The sequence below is a fragment of the Diorhabda sublineata genome, chromosome 3 (assembly GCF_026230105.1).
Source record: "Diorhabda sublineata isolate icDioSubl1.1 chromosome 3, icDioSubl1.1, whole genome shotgun sequence".
Lineage (NCBI taxonomy): Eukaryota > Metazoa > Arthropoda > Insecta > Coleoptera > Chrysomelidae > Diorhabda > Diorhabda sublineata.
Genome location: NC_079476.1, coordinates 9,564,082 through 9,577,547, shown reverse-complemented (window position 1 = coordinate 9,577,547; position 13,466 = coordinate 9,564,082). Strand labels below are relative to the sequence as shown.

Here is a 13,466-nt window from a genome sequence, read left to right as displayed (position 1 = left end):
TGATAAGTGCTGATGTTCAGTTTAAGGCCGGAAAGTTTTCAGACGGATTAGATTATCAGGTTCGCAATCAAATCATTTCTTCCAGTGCTTGACCGATACATTTTCCTTATTGTTTAGCAATCAAGTTTCTTATTTTAAATTGATACGACGTTTTTCAGTGTCTAAAATCAAGTCCAAAGAATCTGGTACAAATATACAAACACATAACACAGGAAGCCGATGAAAGCATACTAAAAAGATAGCAACAGCACGAATGAACATCAATCCTACAAAATCATCACATTTAAATAATAGTATGAACCTAACCCGCCTGAAAATGAAATGGCAAATCTTATGTTATAAGGGTTATGGTTTCAATGTTACTATGAAACTTGTTAAATCCCTGTTATAACCCGCTCTTCAAAAATAAACTGATCGGTATACACAATCAACATGTTTAAATACTTCTTAGGATATAGAAATCACTAATCAAGCCTATCCTGTACATTTTAAAAAAATATTGATTAGTTTTAACAATGACTATTTTGCCCAACGGCTTTTTGAGGAACTCTCCTGCTCGAATCATTGCTCTTGTTCGTCTTTTCCCAAAATAGCGTCTTCAAATGCAAATTAATTTTTCACTGATTCAAATGTTTGGATAATCTATTCATTGAGTGTTCAGTCATACTTATTTTCTACAAATTTATCATGAAGGTTGAGGTATCTGTCATGCCGAGACCAGTTTTCCTATGTTTTTGCTAAAGAGCTCAGTTAGTAGTGAAGCGTTGACTATGCCTTTTCGTTTGTTTTGTATTGCTCTCTGGAATAGGATCTACAGTAGACTTTCCACCGTACTCGTTATCTTCCTCATAGTCACACTCTGTTTTATTTTTGGTTTAACAAGAAGAGCGTGTGCAACAATTGCTCCGACTTTGGCCTTTATATTGTCTCCATTTTCAGTTTTATCTCGAGTAACAAAATTCTTTAGAAAATGGTCTCTTACATTGTTAAACCGTGTGATAAGCTTAAGTGCTGATACTTTTTTCGCACACTTGCCACGTTATTTGGATACCAACGGTATATAGTTTTTAGTATTACTGTTCTGTGGTTAGAATTTTATGCAGAAAGACCGTGAAATGTACGAAAATTATGTACATTTCGTGTGTATAACGAATACACTGTTTATATAATCACTACACCAATTATACTGTTAGTTTATGTTTATACAAAGTTATTGGAAGGCATCTTTAATAAAGTGGGTTTCAAATTCATTCATAAATCTAGCAAAACATTAAAATAATTGTTGGGTAGCTCAAAAATAAAATAATAAGTGTGAAAAAGCTATTTATGAAATTAGTTGTAATAATTATGACTGAAAGTATGTTGGACAGACTAAGAGATCTGTCGATGCCTGATTAAGGAACCCGTATTGCCGGGCACGCTGTTAGTCATATTCATGAAATAAATATAATGTGAATAATTTATTTTCGAATGAAATGGTAAGAAAATTTATCATAAATAAGTAAGTCAAGTTGATAGGTTTTAGTTTACCTTCGTTTCTGGAGACGATGGTTTTAGAAAAGCGCGTTGTAATTGTGAGTGTTAATGTAGTGGTAGTGTAAACAGTGTGTTCAGTATGAATATCACCAATGATTCAACAAATTCCAACTCAAAACCAATTTCAATATATTTTGACTTAAAATCATAAATTAAAAATACCTTCTGGTTGAATCACTAAATTCAGTTGTTTGTGAATCCATTTTGAAAGGTTTACATTATTCATAATAGAAATGTAGGTGGACAAATTAGCTTATAAGGGTTGATACAACAATGTCTTCTTGCAAGCCATTAGAATGTGGAGTGCCCCAAGGCTCAGTACTAGGCCCTAGTTTGTTTCTTCTATTTATAAACGACATCGCCTATCTAGACATCAGTGGTAAAATATGGTCATTTGCAAATGACACTAGTTTCTCTTGGAACAACTCTGATCTCACGGCACTTTATAGGACCATATCTTGTGATTTAGTGATCTTTTCTGTTTCGAATTTTATAAAACTGAAGTTTTATAATATAAAACAACATTGCCGCCTTTTCCACTAAATTGGAGGAATCTGTAAAATTCTTAGCGCTTGTTGTTGAAATTTCCTTGAGATGGGGGTTACATATTACCGCCTCCTGTTTTGCACTGAGATCAGTTTCCAAAGAACTGAACTTATCCTTGACAGTTTATTGCCCCTCCCTCCGGGGTACGTTGGGTGCGACTCAATTCGAGCGAATCTTCAAACTACAAAAGAGAGCTGTTAGATGTTTACTTGACCTAAACAGCAGAGCTCAGTGCAAGGATTTCTTTAGAGGATTGAAAATTCCCACTCTTCTTTCCTTATTTATCTTTGAATCTGAATTCGTAAGCACGCTTCTCCAATTTCAGAAGATCGTTGTACGGCTGTCCACTAAGGAACGTCCTATCTACTCCATGCTCAGAATTACTTAAGGGCTTAAAATACAATGCAAAAATAATGCATAATCACTTGCCAATTGAAATCATATCGATATCATTTTTTCCTGCATTCCGCAATAATTTCAAGGCATATTTACCGGAAAAGTGCCTCTCTCTGTAAACGACTTCTATTCTAATAATAATATTTAATTTCGGACAAGTTCCATAGTGGTTTAATTTTTGCCGTGGACTTGTATACTACTTATATACTAATTACTACCTACAATTCTATTACTTATTGTGGTTTTCTTCTGTTTTTACAAGCTTTTGTCTACAAATTGTAACAATTTTTTCATGAAATTTGTTGTCTTAGAAATATTTTAATATGTTATAACTGTTGAATATTTACCACTTGTTAGAATAACACTGTCCGATAACAATGTGTTTTCGCCTGTGTAATATACTATTCCCGTGCAAAAATTTTTTGTTCTCTGGTTGTATATGTTTTCAGTAATGCTCCATGCAGATTTTTCTTTCCCAGTAATAGAGCATGATATGTCTAAAAATAAAAAAAAAGGTTGGATAGATTTGTACAAAAAAATATTTGAAATTTCAGATATAATTCAGTAACTGAGGACAAAATCATTAACATTTTCGAACCCTTAAGTGTAGCATAGCATTATGTATAGCAGCTGTATACTAAATAGGAAATCTCGACGTCTATATGGTATTTAATAAATTATGACCCTTGTTTTAGTAATTTTTTAAAATTAAAGGGATGAAGGAAGATTTCTATCAACTGCAAATTTTAAACAAATATCTCTATTAATTTTTAACTAAGCGATTTTGAAAACAATACTAAAATATTAAATAAAAAAATATCCATCTTTCTGGGGTCTACTTTTTTTTTTGAGAATTTTTTGGAAATATTTTTTTCAATCTAGAAGAAAATTGGTATAATATAAAAAAATACTTAAAGATCATTTAGCTCAGAACCTAAAATAGAAGAATGGTATGTTAAATCCTCCCAAAAGATGTACAGACTAAAAACTGTTGTAAAAACCTTCAAGCGAAAATCTACACAATAGAGAGGCTGCCAGACTGTCAAAGGAGAATAGTAAATCAAACAGAAACACAATAATTTACACGGTGGCCTCGACAAAGGTCTATGTAAATTTCCTTCGTTAGAGAAGATATTTTTTTATGAGTTTTGAAAATATGGCAAAAATGTATCAGTTGTGGGTCTACTAAAGCAATAATATTTTGAAGAAAAAAAAAAGTGTGGGAGCTTCTGATCTACACGGACCGCCGGAAATCACAAATGACAAAAACAAAACTGGTAATGAGCTATCTCAAGGTACTCTCCTATATTCGTGCACTAAAGTAAGCTTATGGTTACCTAAACAGTACGACGTGAAAGGGAACTTTATTACAGGAAAGCTTGATAAAAGTGGGACGATAGGATAGGATGCAGAAGATACAGTAACAGTGCTCTACCAATGGAATTGTTAAATGATTCTTTTGACAAGGAATTTATGGTCAAATAGAAGTAATGCACAATATCCATACCGATTTGGCCAAGGATTCATGGAGAGAAAACAGAAATAAGATTCATCAAACAATTTAAGACCATTGGAGGGATCATTAGACATTGTACTGATGGCACAAGATTCCAAAAATGACAATAAGCAACTATTGCATAGAGTATAACGGCTATAATGCAAAAAAAAATTGCAAAACTTTACTCTGTATTGGAAGTGATAAAAATTATCTATATGGTGCGGCAGGCGAAGCATGTGATGAGGAATTATCATGGTTTTCAATTGGATTTTTTCCTTGAGTACCTACTTTAACTGTATGAGGTCGTTCTTTGTACACTTTACTTTTTTCAAGAAAAAATCCCATGGTGTTATATCAGATGGACGGGGAGGCCAAACAGTCGCTCTGTTTGGGAATAACCTGATACGAGAAAATCTCATTAACAATATTCAAGCTTACACGGTCTGTGTAGCTTGTAGCTCTGTTTTCATGAAATGCTCACTGCATGTTGAAGAAGTGGAAGAATGAAGAAGACCCTAACATTTCCGAATACCATTCAACGACCACGGTAACAGATTACCCCCTTTTATTTTCTAAAAAAAAATGGTCCTATAATTCCCGATGAGTAAATGCCACACCAAACATCTTAGCTGAGTGATAAGGTTGTTTATTAAGTTGATAAGGGTTTTGATCACCTCAGTACCTAGAGTTTTGTTTGTTCACAAATTGCGAGAGATTAAAATGTAGCTCGTACTCATCCAAACGTTATGAACAAGCTGCTCATTCTCATCCTTCGTTTCGCAGATATTTTCAACTCCACAAATTTATTGTATTTACACTGGCAGATTGCGATTAACTTCAAAATAAGACGCTGAGCTGCTACATAGCTACTGGTTTGATAAAACGCTTTCACAGCAAACGCTGTTTTGAACACTGTTCCATGGCGACTAAAGTGTTTTGAGGCGAGGAGCATAACGGTAACCATTATTGATTGCCTCACCCAATTTCGATGTATCCAGGGTTTCACTCCCGCAACCTGTATAAAAAAGAGAAGATGGTAGGGTGGTTTGCTTGTTACTAAAGTTTTCAAATCGTGGACTGAACCACAACCATTCTAGATCGAGGTTGTCCTAACCTTACTCTCCTTGTGGTATTATTAGCTTCAATTCTCTTGTAAATAAACGAGTTCTGTATTTCTTTGCGTAAAATGAATAACAATTTATTTCTTCTGTGTTGCTTATTATGTTGAAGATTTCGAATAAAATTTATTAGAACAATGTTTTCATGTTCTTTAGAAAACATTCATACAATTTTCTTCAAAAATTAGAATTTTTCTGCTATTATTTAACAGTTTCTTTGTAAACTACTAATTTTTCTAGTTATTAGGAAAAATACATTCAAAACATGTTTGTTGACGAAAAATTTACGTTTCCAATCGTTTCGTTACGTAAAAATATTTTTCTTTCTAGAATCTCATTATTTATCGATTTCTATAAGTATTTTCAGAATATCATTTTAATGTACTTTTAATGTAAGAGGAGTGGTTTCCACACACTGAGCAACAACAACACAATATCACTATCAATCCTTGGATTATTTTCCACCAACTTAACTATTTAGGGACAATTAGACTACCGATACTCTAATCAGAGACAAAATTCACATTCCCTGAGCAATTGAAGAAGATGCTTAATGAATATTTTTATCTATATGACGCATAGCTTTACAAATGTCAGTTCGTTGCGCCGTTTTGAAACTTTTACTTCCGATTATCTTCAGATTTAACAAAAAAAAATCCAGTACTAAGTTTCATCAAATCGACATATTTTATCATGCTACGTTTTTTTAGCTACCACAATCGGGAGTTTCGTATCGGAAATTGTTGGGCGTCTCATCGAAATGAAGCTATTCACGCAAATTTAGCTTGATATAAGTGAAAAAATATACCATGGATCCGGAATTATAATATTCAGAGATTAAGTAACTGCCCAATAATAATGATAATACACAAATACATATAAACAAAAAGAAATGTAAAAGCACGTCTAGTCTAAATGATGGGAACGCGTACTTCGCATGTAGAAATGGCGCCGTTATCTGCGTAGTCCCCTTTATAATGCTCCCCTTGATATCTTTGTTATCTTTCAAGGTTTAAGTAGTTCTTCTTCCCAGAATATAGTTTAAAATGGAATATTTTTTATGATTAATTAATTAAAGTCCCGGTGAGTTGAAAATCATTTATTTTTATTAATAAAAAATTGAGACCGTGAAAAATCATTTTTTACACTTTTTCCTATTAACAGTGAAAAACATTCAAAAAGGTTTCATCAAGATTCATTGACGGACCCTACATTAAGAGGTATAAATTTAACAACACTCTACTAACTTAACTACAACATTAGGAACTCGTTCACTGAGGCAGATCATAAAGGCAGTACTATTCTATTATGTTAATAGAATCTAAAGTTTGGCGGTGGCAGTCTCTTTAATTTTATAACTTATAAAGAGTAAGTTGTAGTCGTTTTTACAGCATCAATTAAAAAAAGGCGTTTTTTGTATGTTTACATTCTAGAACCAAATTATTGAGAAATATATAAATAGGCCGAACATATCAGGCAAGTAAAGATTGTTATCAAATAAATAAGTGTCTAGCAATAAGTCTTAGTGTATAGTTTAGTGGTTTAGTGTTAGTGTATAAATAAATTAAGTGAATAAGTAAATAAGAAATACCATGTGTATGAATTCATCCCACCATTAAAAACAGTAAATAAATTCGAAGAAAACCATTACAATAATAGCACTGATACGAAATCTCATTTTTGTGTATCCTCATATTTGATAATAAATTCTAAAAAATTTGGAGTTCCGGTCAAGAGTCGTTTGGCTTCAAAACGGGTCTAATGGGATATTATTTAAATGCATCACTTACTATTAATATGTGTTTCTGTTGGTAACCTCACAGATACTACGCCATTAATTGTATCTCTAGGGGAGAAGGTCCCATCTGATCCTACTACTTCAATTGCACAACTCATAATGCGCTGAAAATAAAATAACATTGGTAATAACATGATTAATTTGTAATTGATAGAGACTAGGTATCGATATATCACATGCAAATTCATTTTATTGATCATTTGACAGGTTTAACTCTAATCCATTGAACATTGATCAACAATTGTTGTAATATTTAAAGACTGACAAAAACGTCAGCCTGCAGGAACTCTACCTAAAGGAAGATTTGAAGATTAGTTCCCCAAAACTCGTTCGTTTCGTTTTCAGTTTGTGAGATTATAATGATTATAACGATATAAGATTTATTAGAATCCGAGCCGAGCTCCTTCATATAGGTCGGGACGCGAATGAGTGAATACTTTCCCAGAAAAACCAGATAGAACTAGATAAACCATTATAAACTGATGATAGCTTCCTTGTGAGACTATCGTTCACCTTCATGTGGTGTCAACTTTTCTCAATATAAACGAGGTTAGGTTTGGTTATATAAGTTGGGTTGGGTTAAGTTAGGTAAATGTGATTTCCATACACTAGATATAAAATTCGATCGGTTTCCTGGATTTCCTTGTTGTGTATCGATCTCATCTCTATACTTTCAGTCTGAGAACCGCCTTTATTCAAAATAATCTCGAGCTCGGGGATCAGAATCCCCTTTTTCTGATTATAACACCATATCAGAGCACTGAAATTCATTTTTCTGATATCTCCACTAAGAGGAATTTCCGCAATTCCGAATTTCTCTAGCATTACCTCCCACCAACACACCTCACATACGAAGTTTCTTCGAAATCAGATGTTGATACTAATCCGACGGCTTACCCAAAACAGCTGGTTACTAACTCTCAGTCTCAGTCTCTTTATGACCTTCAGGTTACCAAGAGGATCTAGACTTTCTTCACTTTCACATTTAGAAGTGATTATGTCTTTATTAAAATAACTTTTGAGGTCTTCATTTCCAATGTCCGATGGCATATTAGCAAAGATTTCTAGTACTTCGTATGAAACGTTTGGATAGGATTTAAATTACTATCTTTGGTACAACTTCTAACTGTATTCCGTACTCCTGTCCTTATGATGAATACATTTGCTGACATATGTTATATCAATTTTATCCAAAGTATTTTACGTAAGCGATCATTTAGGCATTAATAATCTGTTGCATCTGCAGAGGAAAATGAGAGTAATTGGGAGTTCATCATGAAAAGGATCTCATTATTTTTTTTTTCAGTGCATAGTCAACGCTTTGTTTGTAAAATTTATTGTATGAGATTTTTCTATTTTTCATTTCATTTCATATAACAATACATTATTTACTGTTCCTTATACAATCAATGAATGGTTCATAAATTTGTTAGTCTTTTAAATTGTGTCTAAAAATTTTATCCAATAGGCTATATCATTAATTTATCTTTATATTCAATTTATACTTGTAATACCTGTTTCTTCGCTGAAAACATTATAGTTTATTTATATATATATATATATATATATATATATATATATATATATATATATATATATATATATATATATATATATATATATATATATTAACTTCGTAATTCGTAATCAACATGAAATAAATTATATATTTGCTAATCAGTGCATAATCTATTAGAGCAAGAGCCCGTATGGGCCAGGCCTTCCTATCTTTCGTATGTTCGTGTGAAAGTTCTTCCATTTGTCTCCCTAACACATGTAAGAATGATGGCAGTTAATAGGTAACAAAAGTATACAAAATCTGATCTCAAATTTATTAAATTATCAAGTTAAATTTTTTGTATTTTATTCGTAATAGCATTAAAACTCGCAATGTTAATTGCCAGACACATAATATAGTTATATCCATCCGCCAGGCACCCCTAAACTATAATATTTTGTAAATATACTTATTTTATATTATGAAAGCTGAATTTTGTATGTGTTATTCAGAAAATTATTAAACTGTGTTTCCTCAGTTGTAAGACAGTTTCGTGGGTTCTATCATACTGCCAGACGCATTAAAAGTGTCTAATAGTTGCGAGCGTGGAGATCATAAGCAGTATCTGGTGGTGAGTATCAGGATTTAGGAAATTACTATTCAGAAAAAAAAATCATTAAAAATTGTACGGGTTGGCGTTTGTACAAAATGGTGTACATACTGCTATTCGCAGCGAACTCGTTGCGCGTACGCGGCGTGATCGTTGCGCGCCCGTTCCGCTTTGAAGACGCTCGAAATCCGGTAGTATGATAAGGCCTAATAGTTGCGAACGTGGGGATAATATACAGCAACTGGTACGAGTGAGAGGGAGCGTCAGCACTCGTATTATTCTGAATTAAGTTTCGAATGTTTATGCTCGTAGTAAAAGTTGTATTGATTATTTTTGCACTATTATAAATGTGATTTAATGGTAGTGAAGTTATCATGAAACGAAAACTTAAAATCAGTTTGTTTTGTCGGTTACAAAATTCGTTTAACAACATTTTCCGTGGAAACTTTGTAAAATGTCAGACTATTCTAAAATTTATAAAAATACACAAAAAAAACACTCAAATACAAAGACGTAATTTTACCTGATGATTAAACAGACAATGCTTATCACTGGGCATGTTATAAATCTTTTACAAGTCGCATCAAAAAATATTTTAGCTCTGAACCTTTGAATGCTGAAAAAAAAGAGGAACAAAAAGTAAGTGATGTTTTTACTGGTAACTTAGTTCCAATCTCGTCGTCGATACCAGTGTTAAGTTCAGAAGCACCTCATTCACAATCTGCATCAACAGAGTCTTAACAACATCTCAATAAATATTACAGTCAACAGGTTACAGATGCACAACCTTCAACATTTCAAGATAACTCTTACTTACCTACGGAATCTTCCATGACATCACAGGTAACTCTGATTTCTGAATCATTAGGTCCACAAACTTGAACTAAGTGGTAGAGACTTTTGATATAATAGATATTTGCTTATAAAATATTTACTGATTTTAGATGGGAAAATATATTATTCAGACAGTAACAATTTTATTTAATTAAATTTCTTGATAAATTATGGAAAAAAATCACTAAACGATTCGGGATAAGCGATAGTAAAAGATCGCAATGTCTTACTCGGACCAGATGCTGCATATGATCTCCACGCTCGCAACTATTAGACACTTTTAATGCGTCTGGCAGTATGATAGAATCCACAGAACTGTCTGGTTATTGAGGAAACACAGTTTAATAATTTTCTGAATATATAAAATTCAGCTTTCATAATATACAGTAAGTATATTTACAGAACATTATAGTTTAGGGGTGTCCAGTGGAGGGTTGTAACCATACTATGTGTCTGGCAATGAGCATCACGAGTTTTAATGCTATTACAAATAAATTACTAAAAAACTGAACTTGATGATTTAATAAATTTGAGATAAGATTTTGTATCCCTTTGTTACCTATTACCTGCCACGATCCATGTTTCATGGGTGGGCATCATTCTTACCTGTGTTAGGGACACACATGGAAGAACTTTCACCCTAACGAAAGATAGGAAGGTCTGACCCTCACGGGCTCTTAGACTATACGCTTTATTATAAAGTTAAAATTTAAAATCAACTTATTATTTTTATTAATGTAATAATGGTAGTAATCATAATAAAATTTATTGTGCTTTATAAAACCAACAACTCGTTTATTAATGTGTACAGTCTTTTAAATTGTGTTCTGTCTGTTGAGGAAAGTGGAGGACCTAAGCCATTTGTATGTCCCTGAGGTTTAACAAAATCGTTTGACGTCTTGACGATATTGTGAAAACGCAGCAGGTTCAAGAGTGCATTTTCTAGAAAAAAATAATATTGCACTATTTGTTCAAGTATATTAAAAAGGAAAGTCTAAATTCAAATCAAAATTTGTGACTTTAAAGGTCAAAAGAGGATTGAACTTTGATTATGTTAACATAATTAGTCCCAAAAAAATTTCACGAAAATTATATTTGTTATATTATTTCTACTGATTTTATTCTAGTATTGTTTTTTCTTGAAATATCATATGCTTTTAAAATATACTATTAGAATATTAGGGAGTTAATTTGTTAAATAATTAAATGTGATTATATTTTTCTGGATTGAATTATGTTCATTGTAGTTAAAATTATGACGAAAATTAAAACTTTTTAATCTCCTTAGCAGTTCAGGCCCACTCGAACAACCTCCCATACCTCGCTCGTTCTATCTTCAATATTAACAATATAGAGCAAGAGCCGGCGTAGACTACCCCTGTCTTCTTGCACTCGCACGGAGACGTTTATTTTATTCACTGTGATCAAATTTGAAAACTGATAAAATCACAAAAATGTTTTTTTTAATAAATATTTATAGCGTTTTCTCAACAATTAGGAGAAATGTAAACGTTCTGTCAAAAATTCCATAAATACAAAATACTGTCGAAGGTAATTTCCTAACATTTTATGACTGATACTTTAACTAAAATAAATCTTATTTCTTCCCCTCCTTAAAATTTATGGAATGGCGACATTTATCATCCAAAAAAGTGAAGTTTAAGCAAACAATTTTTGCCACAAAAATCATGTGCACAATTTTTGAGACAGAAGAAGAGTATTGCTAGTGGAGTTTCGGCCTCGTAATGAGACAATCAATGCAGCGTCTTATTGTGAGACATTGAATAATCTGCGTCGTGCAATCCAGAACAAAAGACGTGGCAAGTTGAGTAAGGGTATCGTTTTGCTACCATTTGTTCTTGCACTTGAAGAAACACCTGGGCGGTCAGGGTCTTCAAGACGAATACGAAGTCAAAACAGTTGTGATACAGTGCTTAACAAGTCAGGCAGCAGAATTTTATGATCATCACATTGGTTGCAATCAGCGAACGAAACCGTTGTGCAGCTGTTGTACAACCCTAGCGGCATTGATCGTTGACACATACGCTACAAACTCAACACGTTCTGCAGCGGGCGGCATGTTTCGGAGCGCTTTTAATTTGTGCTCGGTTGTTACCTTTTTTAAAAGAAAAATTATTAAATTAGTTTTTGAAGATCCAGAGCACTACACCTTGGAGCGTATGAAATAGAAAACGAAGATCTTTGGCAATTAAAGCCATCCCACATTCTAGACATTTTAAAAGGAGAGGAATCAGTTGTAAAAACAGGCTTCTCTAGTATTGCAGCAAGAAAAGGGAACGCAATAGATCATCTGGGTCGCAGTGTATACGAGACCCCAAATCCATACATACATACATTATCTTCAATGCGCCCCTGTTCAGTCTAATCCTGGTGCCAGGTCTTTCAATATGCATATACTTTTATTTACATGCACTTTTTGTTGGGAAAAAAACCTTATGGGGGGTCACATTATGCACCCTCATTCAAGAAGGTTGTGAACGAAGGAAAAAATTTAATAAAAAAGATAACAAAACATATAGGTACGTGAAAACGTCACGACCTACATTTTTTTAATTATTGGATGTAAACAATTTATTTTCTTTTCGTGTTAATCCGTAACCACAAATCATTATTAAATTAAAAGCAAAGATAATATATAATTTATTCTGCAAACACAGGACTCAACGGCTTGTTTACACCCAAAACCTTGACGTATTTCAAAAGATGACGCATAATAAATAGATGTTTTGTCGTTCTTCATCTTGGTTTTCATAAATTCTTCATTCAAATCTTGTTTTCGTTTTCGAAACGAGTTGAATTTATCGATAAAATGATTGATAAATACAATGTGTTTCTCGCTAACATCAAATAATTACGCCTTTTTTTATAGTCGTTGTAGTAGTAGTCACTACCAAACTGATTTTTCACAATTAGAGGAACGTACATTTTATATCGTATCATTGCGTAATAAAACAATTATGACACTATGCATATCTTTAAAAACAAAGTAATTTACATATAAACAATGGAAATCGTTTATTGAACGGAAAATTTAACACATTTTAGCAATAACTAATTGACTAACCTAGATTTTCAAATCAATCCAACAGGTACACACTTATAAACCAGCTGTCTTTTCTAAAACAAAAAGATCACTTCACCACATTATTCTACTACAGTACACAAAAATAACGTTCTAATAAAATACTAGGAGGTGAACTTCAATATCACTCGCAGATAGTTAAAATCGAAATGACCCTGACTCCTGGCTTGGCGTGTTTGATGTTAGTTCAGTAGCGCCACAAGTATGAAAGTAAGTGATGGTTAAAAACAGCCAGATGTTTTTATTTATTATATTATTTATTATGGTTCTCCTAATGCTTATTGAATATGTTAGTTTTCCTAATAGTTTTCAAAATTCTTTTAACAATGGAATAAACACAAAAATAACATTTTTATAACATAAAACAAGATATAAGACCACCGCTTTTAACCTTCCGTAGCTAACATGATTACTTTTAACAAGAAAGCTAACATCCGCCTCTGAAACCTAACTAACAAGTGGAAAAAAATATGACTTGAATTGTTATACTATGTAAGGTGGTTAAAAAAAATGGAAAAACTGTATTTGT

The 13,466-nt window shown here is 32.7% G+C and overlaps 1 protein-coding gene across 1 annotated transcript in view; it reads right to left on the bottom strand.

Annotated features, from left to right (window-relative positions):
- Window positions 1–13,115, bottom strand: part of LOC130441241 (arrestin domain-containing protein 1-like) — a 37,958-nt gene extending 24,843 nt beyond the window's left edge. Inside the window, exons 1-3 of the mRNA XM_056774827.1 lie at window positions 12,920–13,115; window positions 6,885–6,996; window positions 2,826–2,975 (exon numbers count right to left, since the gene is read on the bottom strand). Of these exons, the coding sequence (XP_056630805.1) occupies window positions 2,826–2,975; window positions 6,885–6,990 (256 nt within the window). The 5' untranslated portion in view covers window positions 6,991–6,996; window positions 12,920–13,115. The remainder of the gene's footprint in view (window positions 1–2,825; window positions 2,976–6,884; window positions 6,997–12,919) is intronic.
- Between the last annotated feature and the right edge of the window lie 351 nt (window positions 13,116–13,466).